The sequence below is a fragment of the Wasmannia auropunctata genome, unplaced genomic scaffold (assembly GCF_000956235.1).
Source record: "Wasmannia auropunctata unplaced genomic scaffold, wasmannia.A_1.0 LD336097.1, whole genome shotgun sequence".
Taxonomy (NCBI): Eukaryota; Metazoa; Arthropoda; class Insecta; order Hymenoptera; family Formicidae; genus Wasmannia; species Wasmannia auropunctata.
The window spans coordinates 1,674,968-1,696,621 of NW_012026793.1; the positions used below are offsets into that span (position 1 = coordinate 1,674,968).

The 21,654-nt window shown below is 41.8% G+C and overlaps 4 protein-coding genes across 12 annotated transcripts; 2 read left to right on the forward strand and 2 right to left on the reverse strand.

The window, feature by feature from the left end:
• Positions 1-1,841: 1,841 nt before the first annotated feature.
• On the reverse strand, positions 1,842-11,556 carry LOC105462556 (GTP-binding protein Di-Ras2). 2 transcript variants are annotated; one of them, XM_011709238.1, is made up of 4 exons: positions 11,419-11,556; positions 6,460-6,782; positions 3,285-3,503; positions 1,842-2,088 (listed from the first exon to the last, which is right to left on the reverse strand). In XM_011709238.1, exons 2-4 carry the CDS (start codon positions 6,595-6,597, stop codon positions 1,855-1,857), a joined length of 591 nt encoding a protein of 196 aa, XP_011707540.1. In that variant the 5' UTR covers positions 6,598-6,782; positions 11,419-11,556; the 3' UTR covers positions 1,842-1,854. The 2 variants fall into 2 exon arrangements, with proteins under 2 accessions (XP_011707540.1, XP_011707539.1); XM_011709237.1 differs by lacking the exon at positions 11,419-11,556 and adding an exon at positions 10,759-11,011.
• Positions 11,557-12,418: 862 nt separating this feature from the next.
• Positions 12,419-13,947, reverse strand: LOC105462557 (ARL14 effector protein-like). 4 transcript variants are annotated; one of them, XM_011709241.1, is made up of 4 exons: positions 13,789-13,947; positions 13,511-13,601; positions 13,038-13,300; positions 12,419-12,672 (listed from the first exon to the last, which is right to left on the reverse strand). In XM_011709241.1, the coding sequence occupies exons 2-4, from the start codon at positions 13,577-13,579 to the stop codon at positions 12,579-12,581; spliced, it is 426 nt and encodes a 141-aa protein (XP_011707543.1). In that variant the 5' UTR covers positions 13,580-13,601; positions 13,789-13,947; the 3' UTR covers positions 12,419-12,578. The 4 variants fall into 4 exon arrangements, with proteins under 4 accessions (XP_011707543.1, XP_011707542.1, XP_011707545.1 ...); XM_011709240.1 differs by having other exon boundaries at positions 13,511-13,610; XM_011709243.1 differs by having other exon boundaries at positions 13,511-13,640.
• Positions 13,948-14,179: 232 nt separating this feature from the next.
• LOC105462558 (eukaryotic translation initiation factor 3 subunit G-like) lies at positions 14,180-16,137 on the forward strand. Its single transcript, XM_011709244.1, has 3 exons — positions 14,180-14,468; positions 15,008-15,460; positions 15,640-16,137. Exons 2-3 carry the CDS (start codon positions 15,010-15,012, stop codon positions 16,020-16,022), a joined length of 834 nt encoding a protein of 277 aa, XP_011707546.1. The 5' UTR covers positions 14,180-14,468; positions 15,008-15,009; the 3' UTR covers positions 16,023-16,137.
• Positions 16,138-16,390: 253 nt separating this feature from the next.
• LOC105462559 (arginyl-tRNA--protein transferase 1) lies at positions 16,391-21,607 on the forward strand. Of its 5 annotated transcripts, none has more exons than XM_011709245.1 (10): positions 16,391-16,761; positions 16,970-17,247; positions 17,568-17,694; positions 17,967-18,097; positions 18,179-18,588; positions 19,063-19,224; positions 19,610-19,765; positions 20,271-20,443; positions 20,545-20,809; positions 21,098-21,607. In XM_011709245.1, the coding sequence occupies exons 2-10, from the start codon at positions 17,151-17,153 to the stop codon at positions 21,257-21,259; spliced, it is 1,683 nt and encodes a 560-aa protein (XP_011707547.1). In that variant the 5' UTR covers positions 16,391-16,761; positions 16,970-17,150; the 3' UTR covers positions 21,260-21,607. The 5 variants fall into 5 exon arrangements, with proteins under 5 accessions (XP_011707547.1, XP_011707548.1, XP_011707549.1 ...); XM_011709246.1 differs by having other exon boundaries at positions 16,391-16,749; XM_011709247.1 differs by having other exon boundaries at positions 16,391-16,603.
• Positions 21,608-21,654: the final 47 nt, after the last annotated feature.

Genomic DNA, 21,654 nt, shown 5'->3' on the forward strand with positions numbered 1-21,654 from the left:
CGAACAACGGCGAGTTTTGATCCCTTTTTAAAATCCCCTCATCATTCAAGTTCATATTTTTCAACGTAATTTTACCGAGTTCCAGATACGCTCGCGGCGATAATTCATTCTTAACGACCTTCGGTATATTTTGCCGAATCCCTCTTTTCCCGGTATCATTATTTCCCGGTAATTTGCATATCATTCTAACGCGCCCGGCGAGCCGGACTGTATTTTACGCGTCCGCGTTATTTTCAACATTTTTCACATTCAATACAAATTTACTGAATTGATGTTACGTTTTACGTTTTAAGGTCGATCTCCGGATAAATCGATCTACGGGAAGAGGACCGCTTTATACGACTGCCCTTTGCCGGCGGACCGCCTCGTTTGCGAGCGATAAAAACCCGCGCGGGCAAATCCGCGTCTTGTACACGTCGATCTTCCATGACAATTCGTTGTTTATCTGTATATGCAAAAGGAACGATCTTGATGTGAGGGAGTTGCTTCAGCGGAAATCGAAAGGGGTGCGACGGTTCCGCGAGAGCGATTACTCTGATAATCGCCCAATTAAACTCGAGATTAATTTTGCAATCGATTTTACACGACGCTAATCATCGGGGTCTTTTCGGCGCTGCGGAACAAGAGGTTTTTGTGGAAATTACTAATTATCTCCGTCGCGCTATTGTTAGCTTGGAGTTAATTATGACAAGGAAGCGACTGTAACAATCGCGATAACTCGGATTTGTCCCGTTTCGAGGAATTGTATAATCATAATTAACTATATATGACTTTTATATCGTTATCGCTATTACCATTCACTTGTATCGTTATTACTAAAATAAGAGAGTATATTTATGGAAAACATTTTTGAAACGGTATATGGCTACTACAAAGTAATGTGGAAACTTTCCCTATAAAAAATAATTTTCCCAAAATGAAAATTAGAGCTTCGATATTATATATTTCATGATATGTTGCGTAATGAGTTTGCAACGTTGCTGAGATGGTTGCAATTAATACCAGACTTCCCGTATTCAGTAGCTGGAGAAAACGCGCGACTGTTCTCGGTGGTCGAAACACCGGTATCGTTGCTTTTGCCGATCCTGGTCGCAGATCGAGATTACCGCGGACGATTCCATGACGGAGTCAAGAGAAACAAGAGCGGGAACTCGAGTAATTTGCCATCATCATCGAGCACGGAGAAATTATATATATATATATATATATGTATATACCTACGCGGTCGAGCGGTCTATTGCGTAAAGTATTGTAACTTAAAGTTTTAAAAGGCTTCACCATCGACGAGCAACGCACACACGAATTCGCGTGAAATTCCTTCGCGTAACGTCGACCGAAAAGTACCTCCTGCCTTTCTCCAGGTCCGCACCAAATTGACCCGTCGAGGGGGGGAGGGGGGGAGACCTCGGAGAAACGCAGTTTCGCGGAATTGAAAATTCTAAAAACTTTCTGTTGGGAAATCCTTAAAAAATTATTTTTAAAATTCGAAGTATTTCGCTAGATACTCTCTAGGCCCGCGTTATCGTACGAACGTAACGAGGTACGACACGCCGTAAAACCTTTCGACGGATCTCGACGGGAGAGACGGAAGTGCCGCCCAGGGATTCAAGTCGCGAACAAGTCGACAGTCGTCCGTCGTTGGCGAAACCGGCTTGGGATATCATTCGGCGCGGGTAGCGACGAGGTCCCCCCTCTCGTTTCGCTGTGGACGACGCGGGGATGCAGCGCGCTCCCGGAAGTCGGAAGAGGAGGGCCTCGCCAAAGGGGGGCGATCGCACGGTGTCGCGTCGTCGGAACGCGACGTACATAACGCGACTGCGGATCGGAGAATTTTTGTTTTCTTTTTTTTTTTTTTTACATAACGGCACACTTCTCCTTGAGTCTTATCGCGTTGTTGCTCTGCACCGGCTGTAACGAGACCGAGCGATTCTTCTCGAGGGTGAGCAGGTCCCGGAACAGGGCGTCCACGTTGTGATTCGTCTTGGCGGAGGTCTCCAGGAAGCCGCAGCCCCAGTTAGCCGCCTCGGCCGCGCCCTCGCTCATCGACACCTCGCGCACCGACGGGCTCTCGTCGCACTTGTTCCCAACCTGGGGCGTTAGAATCAACGATGGAACCGCTGAGTCGCGCAAGAAAACGACCACCGAAAGAAGAAGCTCGAAAAACGAGCGAGTGGGTTTCATGCAGGAATGGAAATTCTCTTTTGTGGAAGCCAAATTAAACCGAGGGTCAATCAAACTTAACGAGAGGAAAGAAACCGAACACGTCGATTCGCAATGCTTAGTTTTTTAAAAAATTCTGTTCCTTTTTATCTTTGAAGGTTGTCAGATGATTCCAAATTTGTAAAGCTAATCCTTTTTTATCCCGATTTCAAAACAACGAAAAAGCACTGATATATGTATGTATATGCCATCGATAAACAATTTTTTTAAATTTATTACACTGAGAAAAAAATGTTTGGTACTTGTGAATATAACTTCATAATAAAATAATTATAAGTTCCATTTTTCTAGTCATTATTGCTATATTAATTAATAGCCATATATTATATTTATCAGTTTCATCAACTATAAATATAAAAAATTGTATTATATGATAATTTCAAGTAAAACAGGCATTAGAGATATTTCGATATCTTTAAATTGGACAAATAAAGTAAACATTTTTATATAATAAATGAAATCGCACTTAAAGAGAATATAATTATTTTCTTAACATTCGCTCACTATTTGCGTGATAATAATAATTTAAAAAATGTGTAAAATAAAAAATAAAAAAACAATCATATTTTCACAATATACAGTTGCATGAATGCATATCATAGTTGTGATAATCGTAATGCAATTGAAACATAATTTGCATAGTTAAAGTAGCTATAAATATATGTATAAAACTATATGTATAAATATATGTATTCAAAATAACTATATAAAATTATAATTAAATTATAGTAATTGCAACCATTTTTTTCTCTCATTGTCAGTAAAAATATCGATACTGAGTGATTGCACAATAAAATTTAATGTAGACATCGTGGTACTCGACGAGCACCTTCTATCGAGTTTTAAAGACATAAGCGTGAAACAATATCACCCGTTCAGGAATATTTTTCGTGATTATCTGAGTTATTATTGCGAAAATTCGCGAGATAAGCGAGATGACGTATTTATTAAATATTAAACGAGAAACGCGGAAGAGAGCGTATAAGTTCGTGTTTGCTGCCGATACTTCGGCATCGGGGAGAACTGAAACAAATGGGAAAGGAGGGTTGCGATTGAGTTCTTACCAACATAATGGGTATCTGCGAGATATCTTGACCCTTGAGCTCCCTTATCACGGCCCAGATCGGTCGTAGCTCCTCGAGGCTTTGCCGTGAGCACACCGAGTACACCAAGATGAAGGCGTGACCTTTGCTTATGGAGAGCCGCTGCATAGCGGGAAACTGATGGGACCCCGTTGTGTCCGTAATTTGAAGTGTGCATATGTTTTTGTCGCAACTTATCACCTGAAATTACCGGTAATGCGGTACGTTGACTTGGGTACGTCGCGCGACTACGGGTCTCTCGATTTCCAGAGAGACCGCGATTTCCGATTACATGCTCGACCCGATTCGACTTGACTCAGCTGCACGCCGAGTCGAGTCGAGGCAGGCTGGCGAACGTCGAATCCCCGGACTCAGCGCGCGTGTCCAAAATCGGGACGTGAGACGGTTGAAAGACGCCATTAAGACTCTCAGCCGTCTTAATGACGTCTAGACATTTTACATACGTCTCGATTTTGAACAGCGTCGAGTCGAGCTAAATCGGAAACGCCCGCGCGACTCCCATCGGTGACACTTCTCGTCGCGCACACAGCGAGAGTCCCACCAGCATCGTCATTGTGTGCCTTTGTGTTATACAAAATACACACACACACGCGCACGCACACAACGTGCGCGCCGTGCGTCTCTGTTAAAATTTACGGATATATATATGTGTGCGTCTGTGTGTGTGTATGTACATCTATTATACGTATCAATCAATAGTCACACGAAATTCGTTTACGAAACCGTTGTACAACGCGCGGCGGACGGCCGATATAATCGAGACATTATGTCGCAAGCCACGTTGCTTTCACCTGCGCTTGTACGAATAATTCAAGACCGACGAGCAACATCGACGAGTAATTCACACGTGTGCCATGCGCGTGGCGTAGGTATCGATGAAGAACCATGAGAACCTTGTATCTCGTACGGAGAAAATCTCGATTTTCCATAAACCGGCAGCACCACTATAGAGCTGATATGATTTAACGCTAGAAATACCAAGCGATCATTATTGAACTTTTCTATTTTTTTTTTTAGATTAATATTTCTCTTATAAAGAAGATGGGATTCTGAAATTTATAACTTTTAATCATATCTTTTAGATATATTAATAAAATATTTGATTTGACATTTTCTATATTTTCAAAGTAATTTATGTCTTTGATTTATAAGAAATGTCGATGCTTTTAGTAGATACTTTAACACACACACTCACACACAAATGCCAAGCGGTTATTAGTAACCATTTTTATTTTTGAAGATTAGTATTATTATATTTCTCTCTTATATAAAAGATTCTGACATTTTTTGACTTTTCCATAATTCAATTATTGATTTTATATTTGATATATGTTCTTTATATTAATAAAATATAGATATTGATAAAATAGTTAATTTTTCATCACTCTCTTTATTTTTATAATAATTTATTCGCTTAGTCCTTTTAGTGTGTAAGAAACGTTGATACTTCTAGCGTTAAACAATCTGTCATTCTCTCTGACCACCTGTCATTCTCTTTGACCACATGCCGTGACACGCGACGTGTCATAGCACGTAATTAACCCTCAGTACACACGAGATTGGGTCATTCGTGTCTGCTGTAAATCTGCTGTTAGTTATAATATTTACATAAATTTTTTTTAATACACAACTGTATAAATATACTTCTCAAAGATGTTGAAATATATGATAAAAATTACTTAATAATTTTGGTGTACCTCTCTTGTAAAAATGATGAAAATTAACTTCAGACTTCAAAGACCCATCTGTGTGTAGTTAAAAGACCGGAAAATGATCGTGTGTACTAAGGGTTAACTCGTGCATATACGCGATGCTCCTTTCGCGACGCGCGAAACGTAAAATGGTCATGATAGTCAGTGACGTGCGCCTTTGACATGCATTTCTGCGATTAGCGTGTATTATTACCGCTAATTCTACCTCACCGCTGTCGGCTTACCGGCGAGCGCTGCCGGATATCCTCGAGCGTCGCTGCCACTGCAGCCACTTGCAAATTTAATGTTTTTGCTCGCGCGTACGTCAGTCCCCGGTATTATATTATATCAGGCCGGATGCGCGCGGGGTATATATTAAATTCGCAAACGGCCAGGAGTTATCGCGATCCCGCGGTGGCGATGCGCGCGATGCGCGCGCGGGAGGGACATCCGATTAAATCGCTGAAATCTCGGCTCCCGCGGAAATTGATATCTACGTGCCCGCGCGTATCCGATGCGCGCCGCATGCATAAAGTCCGCTTTGCACGGATTCTATAATTAGCGGCTTAGTAGGTGGCCGCCGATCTGTCAATTTCGTTGCGGCAGCACGTGGCGCGTGACGAAGGCGCCTCCGACGAATTTTTCCGCGAGTCGAAATCGATAAAGGGGGATAATAAGCGCGTATATCGAACGCGTCGTTATGCCTGCAGTTTCACGAAAGGTTAACTACTAATGAAAACACAATTGCAAGCCGCACGATAGCCTCCGCGAGCACGGTTGTATTATTCCTACGCACTTAATATACAGTCCATGCATAATTAACTTTTAATACAAAGAGAATGATTTTCCAGCCCTTTATTGCACGCGATGGGTTATTTGTGTCTGAATTAATTTTCATCGCTTTTACAAAAGTTGCATCATTTTTTAGATATATACTTTACATTTTTAGGAAATATCTGTGTGTGTATTAAAAAAAAAATTGTATATAGGGTAAAAGTGTTCCATATACCCTGTAAACGTTATAACTAATTTCAGCTGACGTATGAATGACTCAATCGTGTATACCGAGAAAACACGAATGACTCAATCGTGTGAACTTATGGCGTGGCACACAAGCATTAATCGATAGAATTTCATGGCAAAAAAAAAATACGGGATTACTTCGATTGATTCGACCATCTGATTAGTTCTTTGTCTCATCTTCGTCAAGAAGAGAGAGAGAGAGAGGGGAGATAGAATCGGCTAAATTTCAGTTAACTTTCTTTCCATTGAAGAGCGATCGAGCTATTTCCGGTCAATTAATAAAATTAATTAATAATACACGTGTTACGGATATCGAGAGGAACGCGCGGTCGGTTGCCGTGCTTAAGCACGCCGTCCGTTTGAGAGAAAAAAAGGGGAGAAAAAAAATAGAATCGTAGGATGCGCGTACATCACTCGCTTACCTGTCTGTAAGTGTCCTCGATGGTCGGTATGTAAGACTCGCGGAAGGACCCCTTCACGAAGCGCAGCACGAGGGAACTCTTGCCGACGCCGCCCGCCCCGAACACGACCACGCGATAGTCGTTGCTCTGCTCCGGCATCCTGACATCTGCCGTCCCGGCGACGTAAACCCCCGGCGCTCGGGGTCCGCGTAGAGTGTGCAGAGGACGATGAGACGGGGGGGGATGAGACGAGACGAGACGAGACGACACAAGACGAGAGAGAGGGGGGTGCGTATGCGTGCGTGTATGCGAGACGATCACCCTCCTCGATCACACCGCCCGACCTGCCGCACACAACACACACCACAAGTTATACCAGATGTCCCGATACCACCGCGCACCGCGCCGATGTCCTTTCCCGACCGCAGCCGATCGCTCTCGCGGGCGAGACGATTCTTCCCCTCGGCGGAAAATACTCGAGCGGCGACCTCGCTTGACCCTTCCGGTCCTAATTAGCGCGCGTTGTGATTTTCTGAATTAATCTAGCTTCAAATTCTCTCACAGAGACTATGTATAACTGCAGGATACCGTATCTGTATGTATTATTTTTCCTCCGAATTGTCAGCGTGGGCATCTCGATGCTCTTTCTCTCCTCGAGGAAGAATCGACTCCCAGGTCAGCCAAGTCATCCGTGCCGAAGCCGCGAGGCGGAAGAGGACATCCGGTATGGTAATGAGACACCCCATGTATATAGACGCGCAACGCCACGCTCTCTGCTCTGCGCTTCGCCCACGCGGTTAATAATCTGAACCCACGAAAGGTTATATCCGTCCGTCCTTCCGCGCATATCTCGTGACGTATACTCCTCCCGATGACGACACCCACGAAACCGCATCCGACCGTATGCGCCTTCCTCCCCCTTCGTCCCACCCTTCCGCCCCCGTCCTTCGCGCGCCTCATGCGGGTCTGTTCTTGGTTGTTGTGCCTCTTTTCTCCTACATCTCCCCGCACAATCACCGGATTTTATGTATTTCACGCTTGCGTGTTCCGAATCGTACAAACGTATCTGTGTTTTAGACTCCAAAAAAGGCCGGGGCACGTGGAAAAATGCAAACGGCAAAGAAAGCCTCGAACGGCAAGCAAGTTTATATTAATTAACTGAAATCGAGAATTCTTGAGAGCGTAAGACTGCCATTTTGGAACTCTCGGAAGTGACTCGTTTGCCATTTAAGGGTGCATTCCGTTTCATGATGCATCGTTCGTCAAACAGATTGCACCCTTAAACGGCATGCTAAATGCTGTTACTTATCTTAAATCTTGCTACTTATATTGTTATGCCAAGACATACAATAAACGGCTACGTTCAGAAAAAAAGAACTTTATCACGGAGAGAACGAATTTTTGCTGATTTTGCTGAAAGATTGAAAATTTTGCTGGACACAGATCTGAAAATAAATTTTGTTGAATCGTCAAAAAAATGATGTTGAAAATGGTTGTTAGAACATCAAATTTTTTTTTTCGATATGCCAACATAATTTATTTTCAGATCTGTATTGAGCAAAATTTTCAATCTTTCAGCACACGAAAAGAACAATTTTGCTGGATCCAGATCTGAAAATAATTTTTGTTCAATAATCAAAATTATTTTATGCAAAAGTCAAAATAATTGCTAGAATATCGAAACGTTTTATAGTAATGCTTATCAGTTTTAACATTCCAACAAATTATTTTGATGATTTAACAAAAAATTATTTTCAGATTTGTTTTCAGCAAACATTTTTAGACCTTTCAACAAAATTGTTCTTTCCGTGCAAAATCAGAAAAATTCTTTCCGTGTGAGATTCTTTAATATAATTGATAATACATTATATATTTAGATTTGTCAGAAACTGAAGGCAAGAATTAATCATATATAAATTAATCAAATATGATTAATTCTTATCTTCAGTTTCTGACGGATCTAAATAGATGTATTAAATCAATCATACACAGAAAGAACAATTTTGCTGGATTCAGATCTGAAAATAATTTTTATTCAATAATCAAAAAATAATTTTGTTGGAAAGTCACAATGATTGCTATAGAATATCAAAACGTTTTATAGCTGCAATGCTTATAGTTTTTAACTTTCCAACAAATTATTTTGATGATTAAACAAGAATTATTTTCAGATCTGAATCCAGCAAAATTGTTCTGTATTTAGCAAAATTTTTAGACCTTTTAACAAAATCGTTCTTTCCGTGTATTAAAGAATTTTACGACAGTTGCAAAACTGCCTTCTCTACCGTAACGCAACCATCATCGTCCTCCGCGAGCCGTCTGCAAAAAGTCTGTTCTTTCCACTTGTACCATCTACGTTTCCCCATAAATCCCTCATTTCTTTCCCTCTCTCCGCTCGACGCGGTCCGAATACACTTGTTTCGTTTCAAGTGTACTTTTCTTAAAGCTAGGAAAAACAGATCTCTGAAGAGAAACGGAAGCAGGTTCGTTTAGTTGCACGTTTCTCTGCACTTTGTGAATTTAAGATTAAATGCCGAGAAGAAGAAAAGACACAAAGCACGGAAGGTGCAACTGAACTGGATGATTTTCTCTCTCCGCAAAAGTAGTTTAATTCAGAAAAATCAGGAATTTAATGGCTGCAGAAATAAGAAGGAGAAAGAGAGAATGGACCCATATACGGAAAGAACGGTTTTGCTGAAGTGTCTAAAAATTTAGTTAGATCTACAAATAATAATTTTGTTGGACTGCCAAAATAATTACTCTCAAACTGGTTGCTAGAATATCAAAACTTTTTTTTTGCAACATCGCTCATCGTGCTTGAGTTTTCTACATAATTATTTTGACGATCCAATAAAATTATTTTCAAATCTATCTAAATTTTTTTTAGATGCTTTAACAAATATCGTTCTTTTCGCGTAACGATAAAAAATCAAACTAGCCGAAAAATTCAACTAGCGTAAATCAGTTAAAATTAGAGAAAAATCCAGGATTCCGCAAATTTTATCGTTTCAAATAAAAAAAAGTCGCGCTCTATCAAAAATAAGAATAATTTTATGGGCAGGACGATCAAAGTTTTCCAAGTTTTTGACAAATTTCAATTTCGAGTTTCGACGCTGTGCACGAATGTTAAATACACTTTGCTCCTGCCAATTGTTGTATTTGTATAGGTAGAAACCAAAGGGACTACTCTTGCGTACGACATCGAAACGTAAATTCGCTGAAATTACAAGAACAATCGCGCGAGCCACCGAAAATACCAACTCTGACTCACGATCGTTACGATGTTATCCTCAAATTATACTCGTCTCGATGAATATCGCGAAGACACAGGGACAGAGAGAGAGAGAGGGGGGGGGAAGGGAGGGGGGGAGACAGAGAGAGAAAAGTATCTCGTCCCATCCGTGAGAAAATATCGTTGCCGTGCCACCCCCTCCCCACCCTCCTATCCTCTCCCCCCGATCGACCTCGTCGGATTCCAACCCTTGAGTTACCATCACCGTTTCGGATCACGCAAGCTCGCGACATCGCTCATATTGATACACGACCGCGATATCGCGTTTCGCCGGTCGGAATACACATATACTTTGACTGCCACATCGCACACCCTCGCCGGGCGAGCGCGGGGGCGCGATGACCAAACCTCCACCGCGCGACGCGGTTCGCACGCGGACGACGGATCGGTTCCTGGCGATTCTCGCCCCGATCGACGGTCATCGAACACGCGACGTTTCGCGGCGCGGGTCGGGACTCGTCCTCCCCGCGAGAGACCGACAATCCCGGAGTCCGAATATATATAATAGAGAGTCACGATCGGGCTCTCTACAACAATTGGAGAACCTTGCGGGTTGTTGTAAAATGAAAAACGACAATATAACTCACGGTTAGGCGCGCGCTACTTTCACCGCCCGGACGCGGTTCTGTGCAGCACTTTTCGAAATCGAAACAAATTACGAGCCTGCTCCGATTCGGAGCACCTCGGAGCTACGGGGAAGGGTGAAGCGAAACGCGGTCAACGGGAGGGAAACGGACCCAGCGAGGCGGTGCAACACTAACCCCGGGGAGATCGTGAGACCCGTATCTCTCCGTCGGTATCGACGATATATATATATATATATATATAGCGGCGACGTCGGTCGCGATCGCGACACGGGGCACTCGCGGCCAACGTCACGGATGTCGCGTCGCCCCCCAGGACGAGGACGGCGCGGCGCGGCGACGGCGGGATTCGTCGTAGGGCGAAGGGCGGTCGCGGAGCGAGTAAGAAAGAGAGAGAGCGAGACAGAGAGAAGAGAATGGTATCGACAAGATGGGAAAACCTGCCGTAGAGCGGTCGAGCGACGGAGGAGCTCCTCGCAGGCTTATATCCCTCTTCCTCGGTTTCCGCAGGCGGGCCACGCACTCGGCCGCGCGCTCTCGTGTGGCGATCGACGACGACTTCCTCGGCGAGTCGCTCGCGCGCTGGATCGCTCCGCTCCGTTCTTTTACCCGCGCGCGGAGCGTCGCGTCGGGTCGCGTCACGTCACGTCGCGTCGCGTCACACTCCCGCTGGCTGCGTACGCGTGCGTGAGTGCGTACTTGCGTGCGTGCGTGCGTGCGTGCGTGCGTGAGTACGTCCGCCGACACCGCGGCTCTTCGAAACCGAACGGACGACGCTCCTGCTTTCCTCGTCTCTCTACCCGTTGCCCCGTTTTTATACGCGTCACCGTTACGCCCGTTTTACGGAATCGCGGCGAACCGACGCGACGCGGCGAACTAGGCGCTGCGCGAACCTCCCGAACGTCAACCCCCCTGGAGTCCCGTCCCGCTCGTCGCGCGCGGCGGTGGCGGGCCGCGGCTACCTTCGCGCGTAAGCGGCTTTAACCCGTGCGCGCGGGGGTTCCGGCGGGTTCTCGTATAAACGCGGGCCGCGAGAACGGCCGGGACTCACGTCGCCCCGTGCCGCGTTCTTTATTTATTTATCAATTTTTTTTTTTTACGCACCGATCGAGGTCGCGTCCCGCGACTACCCTCGCGATCGACACTGATCGTGCTCCCGGTCGCTTCCTTCTTCACCTTTCTTTTCCCGGGATCGCGCCAACTTCGAGACGATCTCGCGGACGAAAAACGAAGCGCGCGCCCTCCGCGCGTATACGTGGTGTGGGTGTGCGCGCGACGTGTGCGCGCATCGCCGCCAAAAGCGCCGCGCGAAAATCAATAACGCTTCCGTGTGTGCATTTGTATGTGTGTATGAGAGTGACATAAACGCGCGAGAGTGTGTGCGTGTGTATGGCAGCAGTGACGTGACCACGCGAGGGTGCATCATAGGCGCGAGTTACGAATCGTGTTTTTATTAATTTGACGTTTATAATTTCGAACGAAGTCGATCTGTTGTCGATATCAAAGAGAATGGAACGTGTAATCTCAACAAAATCAATTTGATATTGAGCGCCGAGATCTCAGCGCGGAGATTTATGTACCGAAAATTAAATCTGGCGAAATTACCAGACGGTTTCCATCCTATGTGGACACCGCGGAAAAAAAAGATATACTAATTATCATAATTTAACTGTAATCATTTTCGGTACCAGCTACATAGTTGCATATACTGTATATTTGTTTGATTGAACTATAAATATAATAATTATTACTAACATTATAGCAGTAATAATTGTAAAAAAGATGCTCCTAAATCGTAAGGCTTCTAATTATAATTATCTCACCATGCAATCACAATAGCAAATACCACTTTCCTCACAATATAGGATGCTCGATTAAATAACGAGAAATAATATTCACATGTTATGTGACGTACTGGAAGACTCGGTCTGATGTTTCTTTTTACCAATGTAAATTAGCTTTAATCTCGGTTTAATTTAATCTTCATCTTTTTGTAATTCTTATTTTAAAAAAAAGATAAGAAGTAATTAAAAGTAACCGAGATTAAAGTTAATTTACACATTGGTAAACATGAAGAAGACGTGTAAATGTAAACAAAACCACATTTCCCCTTTGCAGCATTTTAAGACTTTATTAAGTTCACTTTCGCTTATTATGTAAATACGCAGTTTATATAAGAGTAATAAAATAAGAATCTCGTAATACTAATTGCGGTATTTTATACAGATACTTACAGATACGCACGTTCGCGTGTTTTTACATTCTCACTTCGTTTCAGGCTCTTTTAACAGTGGATTTTTTGCCACGACATCGGTCCCTTCGCATTGGATTGTGTCATAGGTCCATTTGCGATTATTCCTGACAGTCACGACACGTAATGGATTACTTCGTGTAATAAACGAGGCAAAGAGTTCGAATGTGTATCACACAATTTGGTGAAAATTACAAAAAGTAAGCAAATTCACTGTATGTTGATCAAATGAGATTATAAATGAAGAACTTGCCGCAGCAGTGGATTAATATTCCACATTTTGTAACAATGGAGAAAAATTTTAAAGTTTTCAGATGTCATTTTCACTCTATTTTTATAAAATGTTATAAAAACCTCCGCACAGCATTTGAAATGTTCTAAAGTAAATTCGCTTATTTTTCACCAAGTTGTGTGACACAATCAAGGCCCACAGGCCTTTCGCTAGATATGGAAAATTCCATAAAAAGTTTACCTGCAATCGTGGGCGCACTTTGGCGAGGAGCATTTAGGGCACGGTAAATGGCATCCAGGGCAGTTCAGGCTTAAGCAATCACAGAGGTCGTCCGATGTCTGTATGAATACGCCTGAGTCATTGTACAGGTGCTTCCTGTAGCTGAGGTACAATCGACGATGCAGCTTGCGCTTCTCCCGCTCGCTGTGCTCTGGATCGAAGTTCCTCAGGAACTTCTTGCTCAGGTTATCCACAGCCCGCTGCCTCGAGCCCCGTGTACCCTTCTGCAAATTGGAAACGCGAACAATTAACTCTCTTCTCTGATCTCTTTTCCTCAGGCTTCGGCGGGGAGCGCACTGTCAACGTTACTTCATTCTATTGGCATTGTTCGTTAAATGAGAAACAAGGACAGATTGATGTAACAGCTGATAGCGCGCTCGAACGATGCCTCGGTAATGAATTTTGTAAAAATGAAACTAAAAAGAAGCGCTCACTCTCTCGCCGCGCGCAGGTGCCTGCTGATTGTTCGACGAACTCTCGCCGGAGCTCTCCAATCTCTCCATCCTACGATTGTCGGCCGACTATCTAAAAAAACTTCTAAGGAGATTTGCCCCCAAATATCCACTTGCAATAAATAATTATTCTTCTAGGGTTAGGGGGGAGGGGAGGGTTTCTTAAAAATAAGAAGCCTTTTGAACTTATCGAAGTTATTAATACAACTGGATTTTTTATACTTTAAGTATCGAAATAAGTATTTATTAAATAATTTTACCTATTTTGCCATGAATTTTACCATGAATATAACTCTCCAAATTAATTTTTTAACTCTTTTATCGCCAATCACACGAATCACGGATAGCCACAAGTTTAATAGGTTAGGTATGCCAAGCCGGTTACATTTCGAGAATCGTTTCTGAAGATACTAGACTTACTAGTCCAGTGATGCGAGATTCCGATTCGATTGTTTGAGAATCGATAGCTCGTTTTCGATTTGTTGACTCGATCCGACTCCGAGTCGACGGTCCGTTTCTATTATTTTTATGTCCGTTTCTACCGATGTAGATTAACTTTAATTCGGGTTTAACTTGCTCTGTATCTTTTTCTAGTTTTAAGAATTAGAAAAAGATAAAAAGTAAATAAAATCGAGATTGAAGTTAACCTACATTGGTAGAAATGGACATTACTGGGAGATCGGTGAAAGAGGCCCTCAAAGTAGGCCATTCGTCAAGTGACACAGAGTCAGTGCTGATTGGCTGCATACCTCACACGCGCATACGCAGCTTATTTTCATCATGTGATTTGAGAATGATCGAAGATATCGTCGAAGATATCAGCAGACTATCGGGACTACCGGGACATCACGGATTCCTCCATTTTGATCTTCGTTTCGTTATATGTAGTCTGTGTTTCGATCTGAATAATCTGTCTACGGCCAGCTGTCTAATTCCTACGGTAAGAGTAGACCAATGACGATTTTTGCGATTTTATTCCTTTAACGCGGCATTTTCTTGATCTTTGTATTTTCCGAACATATCACGAGTTTACATGCAGAGTTTAGCTATGTTGATGGTGTAACATGGTGCTTCTTTCATTATCATGCAAGTCCCAGTCAAAAGTTAGTGATTGTGTGACGTTTGTGTGACAACGTCACACTATATCGAGTTGGCGATAAAACCACCTTAATTGATTTCGTTGATTTTACATGAGCCCGCTCATGTGAAAATTGTTGACAAATAAAATGAAGGCACAATTTTTAGGAATCTTTAATTACTAATGCAGGGGAGTTGATTATATCAACGACTGAACGTGATTGGTTCTTACCAGGTGAAGTTAACCAATCATGTTCAGGCCCGGCGAACAGGCCTATAGAGTCGCTTTAATTGCCTGCAGCTTAAACTCGCCTAATCTCAATCGCTTTATTTTATTCGCTTTAAAATTAGTGTTTTGTACATATCTATATAAATGTTGCATAATATTGCATATACTTGCAGAGATGCCAGTTAAGAGCGAGATCAAGTCCAGTTGGGCTGATGAAGTTGAGGAAGAGGGAACATTACCCCCACCTTCCACAGTCTATGAGAACGGCTTCAAAATTCATACCGAATATAAATACAATGAGGAGGACAAGAGAGTCAAGATTGTATGCACTTACAAGATAGAGCGGCGTATAGTGTCGAAAACAATTGCCGCTCGTAAAGATTGGAAAAAGTTCGGCGACTCCGCTGACGATGGGCCGGGTCCGAATCCGGCCACCACTCTCGTTGGCGAGGAAGTGGTCGTACAATTTATATCCAGCAAGGAGGAGGAGAACAAAGTGGAGGAAGATTCCCTCGACCGGTTGAAAAATATGGGCGACAAGGGTGTCGTCAAGTGCCGTAACTGCAACGGCGATCACTGGACGTCCAAGTGCCCGTACAGAGACACCGCGGCAGTTCTCACTGGTGGTAATAAAAGTTAAATTATATATGTTGCAGAAGAGTGCAATTGATAAAAATACGAACCAGAATTTAGTTATATATATATATATATATAGGTATATATAAAATAAAATGATACTTCAGATATGCATAATAATTTACTTTTGTAAAATTATATAACTGCTAAAATTAATTCTGTCTTTCAGGAAAATTAGCACCGGACGAGAAATCGCTCGCGTCTGAAGCCAAGAGTGAAGGAGGGAAGTACGTGCCGCCCGGTATGCGCGATGGCGCGAGCAAACGCGGTGATTCAATGATGCAGCGACGTGACGACGCGTTCGCCATACGCATCGCGAATCTGTCGCAGAGCACGACGGACGCGGATCTGGACGATCTCGTCAGACCCTTCGGGTCGGTGGTAAAACAGTATCTCGCGAAAGAGACGAAACTTGGAAACCTGTGCAAAGGGTTCGCTTATGTTCACTTCAGGTACAGGGCCGACGCTCAGAAAGCGATCGACGTGCTAAATGGTTACGGTTACGATCATCTCATCCTGAGCGTCGAATGGTCGAATAGGCCGCAAATTTAAATAACATGATAAAACAATTAGATCTACGTACATTATTCTCATTATTGTAAAAATCAAAAATATACTTAATTAGCATAATATATATTTTATTTACGCCATTGTTGAAAATAAAAATTAATATGATAAAATCGTTGTTTAAAGTAAGAAATAATCATAATAAAATATTAGTATATTTGTAAAATTAACAGTGAATACTGTATAAATTATCCGTAAAACTCCTTTTTTATTTTCTGTATTGCTTACATTTGAAATACATGTAAGTTTTTGCAAATAATCTAATCTGAATCCTGGACATCGTCATGCGCATTAATATGCACTTGCACTCACGATCGAGTCGCGTATCTATGTACGTAATCGTACGTCATGACTCAGTCAGAGCTCTCAGCTGTTTGGAGTCCGGAGCTGCGTACAGCTGTGCTCAACAACGTTCCTATGGTCCTTAATTTTATTTTGTCAAATTAGAAAATATCTAGCACAACGTAAATGAGCCTTCTGTTCGACACTACTGCAAGATATCGATCGGATTGATTCTCGTCCGAAGAGAGGAGCCATTATGTAATATAAGACCAGCTGACAACGAGGTGTTCTTGTCTTTACTATTCGACAAATCTTTTGTCACTTCAAAGTTATCGATCGAAACTTCAAAGAATCCTGGGCGTATCGAAGTTTTATTGAGAGAACTTCATTTCGGATTAATCGTTAAGCAAAAAAAGAAGAAGAAAATAATGTGAGCGACGACGTGAGTTTGAATCTTAACCTATATCTAGTCGCGTCATAACAACGCGAGGTGCCCGACTTCAGACGCTTTTCTTTCTTCTTTTCTTATGGGCCTATTCCCTATACGGGTATTAATTCGCCCAGATTCTTAGAGTCGAATGATATAATACTAATACGTTATGAATGAATACCGAAAGTAAAGAAGTACTAAATCAGCGCGAAAATTCTAGAACGTGGAACCACTCGGCCACAGACGTCCACCTCAGTCCGTGGCTCGCACACGAATCCAATAAAGACTTCAGACGCGAATGAGGCCTCGAACGCGTTTGTAGTTGGCACTAAATAGTAGCAATCTGGAACCTGGAGCAGTATTAACGAAAACCGAGCGCGGCCCAAAGAAATATCGTCGAGATGGCCGACAGGCGATTCAGCATGGTGAACTATTTCGCGGAGAACGAGGGCTACCGATGCGGCTACTGCAAGAACCCCGACACGAATTTCAGTCACGGTGAGAGCGGCGAGAGCTGTACCGCATTGATGCACTTCGCTTCGCGGAGTATCGGATATTTTCATGTCCCATTTTCATGTCACTCTGTGTAACAATAACGGTCTACATTCTCTCGTTAAAAAACTGTTAAAAACAAACCGAAATAAGTACCTGATTCAAGGTGCCACGGTTGTTCCATCCTTCGGATGAGCCGCGTGGTAATTTATAATATCCATCAAATAAATTACCGCAGTTTATTCGAAGCTGGAACAACCGGGCGTACGTTTGAGTTTTATTTCGATGTCAAGTCAAACGTCAATAAGTCGTCGTTTGTCGCGCAGGTATGTGGGCGTACATGTTGACGGTGCACGACTACCAGAGCTTGATAGACAGGGGATGGAGGCGGAGCGGTATGTACTGCTATAAACCCACAATGAACCTGACCTGCTGTCCGCAATATACTATCAAGTGAGCAATATTCCTGATTCCTGAATTTGAGATGTAATATGTATATATGATGTATTGCTTAAACACATCATATATAGTAAGCTGGGCTTTAAAGAAGGGCCTTATTCTGTAACTCTCAATGATGTTGGTATTGTTATATTTTCGTCGCGCAGTTTTTATATATATTATATATAATGTCTGTGCAACGACGATATCGACGCTGTTGCCAAGAGAGTTACAGAAAACAGAACTGAAAGCGATGCGTTAAACAATGTACGAATAATGATTTTTAGATGCGAAGCGCTAGATTTTAGAATATCAAAGTCTCAGAAGAAGATTTTAAAGCGCATGACTAAATTTCTGAATAATGAATTGACAAAGGACGATGCTGGAGGTACGAATGAAGATCAGCATGATAATATAGGTAAAATTTTTAGAAATTTTTTTTCATCTACAATGTATAACGTTTTCAGAGACTAACTCACTAGCTTTATAATATTTATAGACATAAGCAACGAAGAAGCGTTAAATCCTAAGCATCTGATGAAAGCGAAGAAAGATGAATTGCAATTGAATGTATTGTCTGTCGACGATGAGATCAGTGGAAGATTCAATGTCAATCTCGTGAAAACAGAAACTCCAAAGAATTCTACTTCCGTGTCGGGCGGCGCTCGAGCGCAGCCAACGAATTTCAGCGGCAAAAATACCATGCACGTGAGAAACGACATCGCCGATGTGGTACCTTGCAAGAAGGCGAAGCTCTTGCGCATAGAGCGTAAGAAGAATAAGTTGTTGGCTCAAGGTAAATCGCAGAGCGAAATTGAGAGGATCATGACAGAAAAGAAGCAACAGAATTGTGTTAAGACTCTCGAGGAATTGTTCGAGGAGGTGTACACTGGATTGAAGAAGTTGGAGGTAATAAGTGATGTCAACGATTAAACTCCGAAATCGTTTCTTTGTGCAAGAAAACTAATTATTCTTATTACTTATGGAATAGTATACATTCTTACTTATTATACGTGTCATTCTTCGGTGTGGTCCTCTTTTCTCCAATTTTTATCATATTAGAGATAATAAAACAAATCGAAAGTTTAGTTGTAGCAATATTGGCTAAATAATGTTGTTTTAGTGCTGGCTCTATATCGATAGTTCAATATATTTACATTTAGGATTTATTATATATTTACATTTATTTAGCTGCATTGCATCACGAAATCGATCCATATCATTTTTCCATTACTCGCCTTTCCAATTTGGTTATAAACTTACAATGTTACGAATTGGTTATAAATTCACAACGAGTTCACATGTTATCTTACTACGATAGCAATTCACTTCCTTGTCCAGATAGAGATTTGTATTTTACTATAAATTATTTACTTTTGTAAGTTGAGACTGGTTCGAACTGCGCCAAAGAGCTCCGAATACCATAAGACAAAGAAAGAATCTTATGAGCTTTACAAAAAGTATCAGAACACGATACACGGAGTACCGCTTGAAAAGCTCACAGAGGAACAGTACAAGAGATTTCTCGTGAAGTCGCCTCTACAGGTAATTTCTAGATTTAAATTATCTGTAGACAAGCCACCTGTTATGCGATAAGTTGCGCAGAAGGCTATCTAGATAGAAGTTATGCGCTTTTGATTCAATGTTTTTCTTTTATTTTCTACTGCATTTGATCAATTTTATTCGAAATTCTACATCAGTCATGTTCGCGATACGTTGACAGTCACGCTGGCGATCTCGCGATGGCCAAATGAGTGCTATATGGAGACAGTAATGTCACATGATTGGAGCAAAGTGGACCTCGCCTCTCAAAACAGGGAATTCATGATTGCGTTATCGTTGCTCGACAATAGTAATTTCCATGTCGGATGTTATTACTGTCATTCATTGAAAATTTTACATCAAGAATTTTACGTTTTAAATTTGTCAGATGAAATTGGTGGGCGTGAAGTCGGATGAGTTTGGGAAAACTGTTGAGACGAGCGCGAGTCTTTATAAAAAGTATCAAATGACGATTCACGGCGACACACCGAAGCAATGCGATCGAAAATCATTCGTCAGCTTCCTTGTGGAGAGTCCCTTGCAGGTACACTTTGTATCTAATTTCTTCGTGTTTACGAACCGTACAGAAAATAACTGAGAATCTTTCTCAGAGTAGAAATATTCATTTTTATGCATAGTATTGTTGCAAAAATATTATCTTGTGCTTTACAAAAGCGCAAAGTCTTTTAACACTAACTAGAATCGTCAATGATATTCCACTAAAAAACTGTCGGTGATGTCAATTTGGTCAATTTCCTGTTTTTGTTTTTGCTTAATAAATAAATTAATTTTTGCGTTATTTTAATTTTATTTATATTATTAGAATTATTTGAAAAATATATATACTCATATATTTTTAATTTTGTAAATACTGTATAATACAAAAAAGAAAAGAGAAATAATTAGTTTAAATAATGGCGAAGCCAAAATAGCATCTTTGACGGTTTTAGTGTTAAATTATGTCATTCAGAACTTTGACCGCTAATCCGTAATAGTCGTTATGAAGATAAAACGGAATGGAACTTCTAAAGTAACGTAACATTTTAAAGGAATGGATACCCGATAATGGACCACCTCACGGATACGGTTCCTTTCACGAGCAATACTGGTTGGACAACGAATTGATAGCGGTGGGAGTGATAGACATTCTACCGTCGTGCATCTCGAGCGTGTACTTCTTTTACGATCCGGCATACAATCAACTCTCTCTCGGAACTTTTAGGTTTATAGTTCTCACTTTTTTTTTTTACAGACATTTAATTGCGATACAGGTGATTAAATTCGCAGATTAGCTACAATTCCGAATAAATGCATTGCTTCTAGTTCTCTTCGAGAGATTTATCTAACGAGACAGCTCAACAAGATTGCGAACGATCTGAAATACTACTACATGGGCTTTTACATTCATACGTGTCCGAAGATGCGATATAAAGCCAGAATGCAGCCGTCGAAGCTTCTATGCCCGGAGACATATGTATGGCGCGACATCGAACCCTGCCTAGCCAAACTGGACATCGCCAAGTACAGCCGTCTGAACGACGAAACCGACGCTATCGACGAAAACGGTGTGGTCGACGACGTTGATGAGGTATATCTTCCGAGATAATTTTACAAGCAGCTGTCGCGCCTTTATCGCGAAAGTGCGATCATGTGTTCATAGTTTTCGACATTTGCTATTTCTATCAAAATTTAAAAGTAATTTTACTGTAAAATTCACTAAGTTTTATTACGTCGTTAAAATTTTCGTGAAAGTGCGATCATAGTTTTCGACATTTGCTATTTCCAGCAAAATTTAAAAGTAATTTAACTGTAAAATTCGCTAAGTTTTATTACATTGTTAAAATTTTCGTTTCCACTGAAGCATTTTTTTCTTCAGGTACTGGTAGTATGTAACAGAATTGCGATGCCGTATAAGAAGTACAGACTACAGTACGCCAGAAAGACGTCACAGAAAACGCGTGAGGAGAAACGCGAGGTGGAGGAATACGCCAGGCTCGTCGGAATGCCATGCGCGCGGAGAATGCTGCTCTATCGCTAGTCTATGAGAATGATTATTTGGTGTGTGTACTTAAAGCCGACGAAGGGTGTTATCGGTGTTCAAGGACCGTCATGAAAGGACAGTTTTGGTGATTTCGGAAATTAATTGCTGGCCGATGTTCGTGTACAAAGAAACGATTGAACGGAATCCGTTTAGTCTTAGAAGACTATTGATTGTGCTGTGAAGTAACAATCTGTGATGCAAGCGATTGATTACTATACCAGATGATGTAAGATGCATGTAATAAATGATGTGCATTACTTCTTCACTGTCCATAGGCGACTTTGTTGAGAAACGCTTAGGAGAAGCTCCGATTAGTTTCGCAATAATCATTACTACAAAGCTTAATTAATCTAACTTTTTTCCACAGATCCTTACTCTTCCCCTTCTTTTTT

Bases quoted from the DNA above. Each gene is read 5' to 3' on its own strand.
- LOC105462556 (XM_011709238.1), bottom strand. From the start codon at position 6,597: ATGCCGGAGCAGAGCAACGACTATCGCGTGGTCGTGTTCGGGGCGGGC. The intron at 3,504-6,459 runs GTAAGCGAGTGA...CGGTAATTTCAG, and splicing joins TCGAGGACACTTACAGACAG to GTGATAAGTTGCGACAAAAA. The intron at 2,089-3,284 runs GTAAGAACTCAA...CTAACGCCCCAG, and splicing joins CGCAGATACCCATTATGTTG to GTTGGGAACAAGTGCGACGA.
- LOC105462557 (XM_011709241.1), bottom strand. From the start codon at position 13,579: ATGGAGAGATTGGAGAGCTCCGGCGAGAGTTCGTCGAACAATCAGCAG. The intron at 13,301-13,510 runs GTGAGCGCTTCT...TCCAATTTGCAG, and splicing joins CACCTGCGCGCGGCGAGAGA to AAGGGTACACGGGGCTCGAG. The intron at 12,673-13,037 runs GTAAACTTTTTA...CGTGACTGTCAG, and splicing joins AAGTGCGCCCACGATTGCAG to GAATAATCGCAAATGGACCT.
- LOC105462558 (XM_011709244.1), top strand. From the start codon at position 15,010: ATGCCAGTTAAGAGCGAGATCAAGTCCAGTTGGGCTGATGAAGTTGAG. The intron at 15,461-15,639 runs GTAATAAAAGTT...TCTGTCTTTCAG, and splicing joins CGCGGCAGTTCTCACTGGTG to GAAAATTAGCACCGGACGAG.
- LOC105462559 (XM_011709245.1), top strand. From the start codon at position 17,151: ATGGCCGACAGGCGATTCAGCATGGTGAACTATTTCGCGGAGAACGAG. The intron at 19,766-20,270 runs GTACACTTTGTA...AACATTTTAAAG, and splicing joins TTGTGGAGAGTCCCTTGCAG to GAATGGATACCCGATAATGG. The intron at 20,444-20,544 runs GTTTATAGTTCT...CATTGCTTCTAG, and splicing joins CTCTCTCTCGGAACTTTTAG to TTCTCTTCGAGAGATTTATC.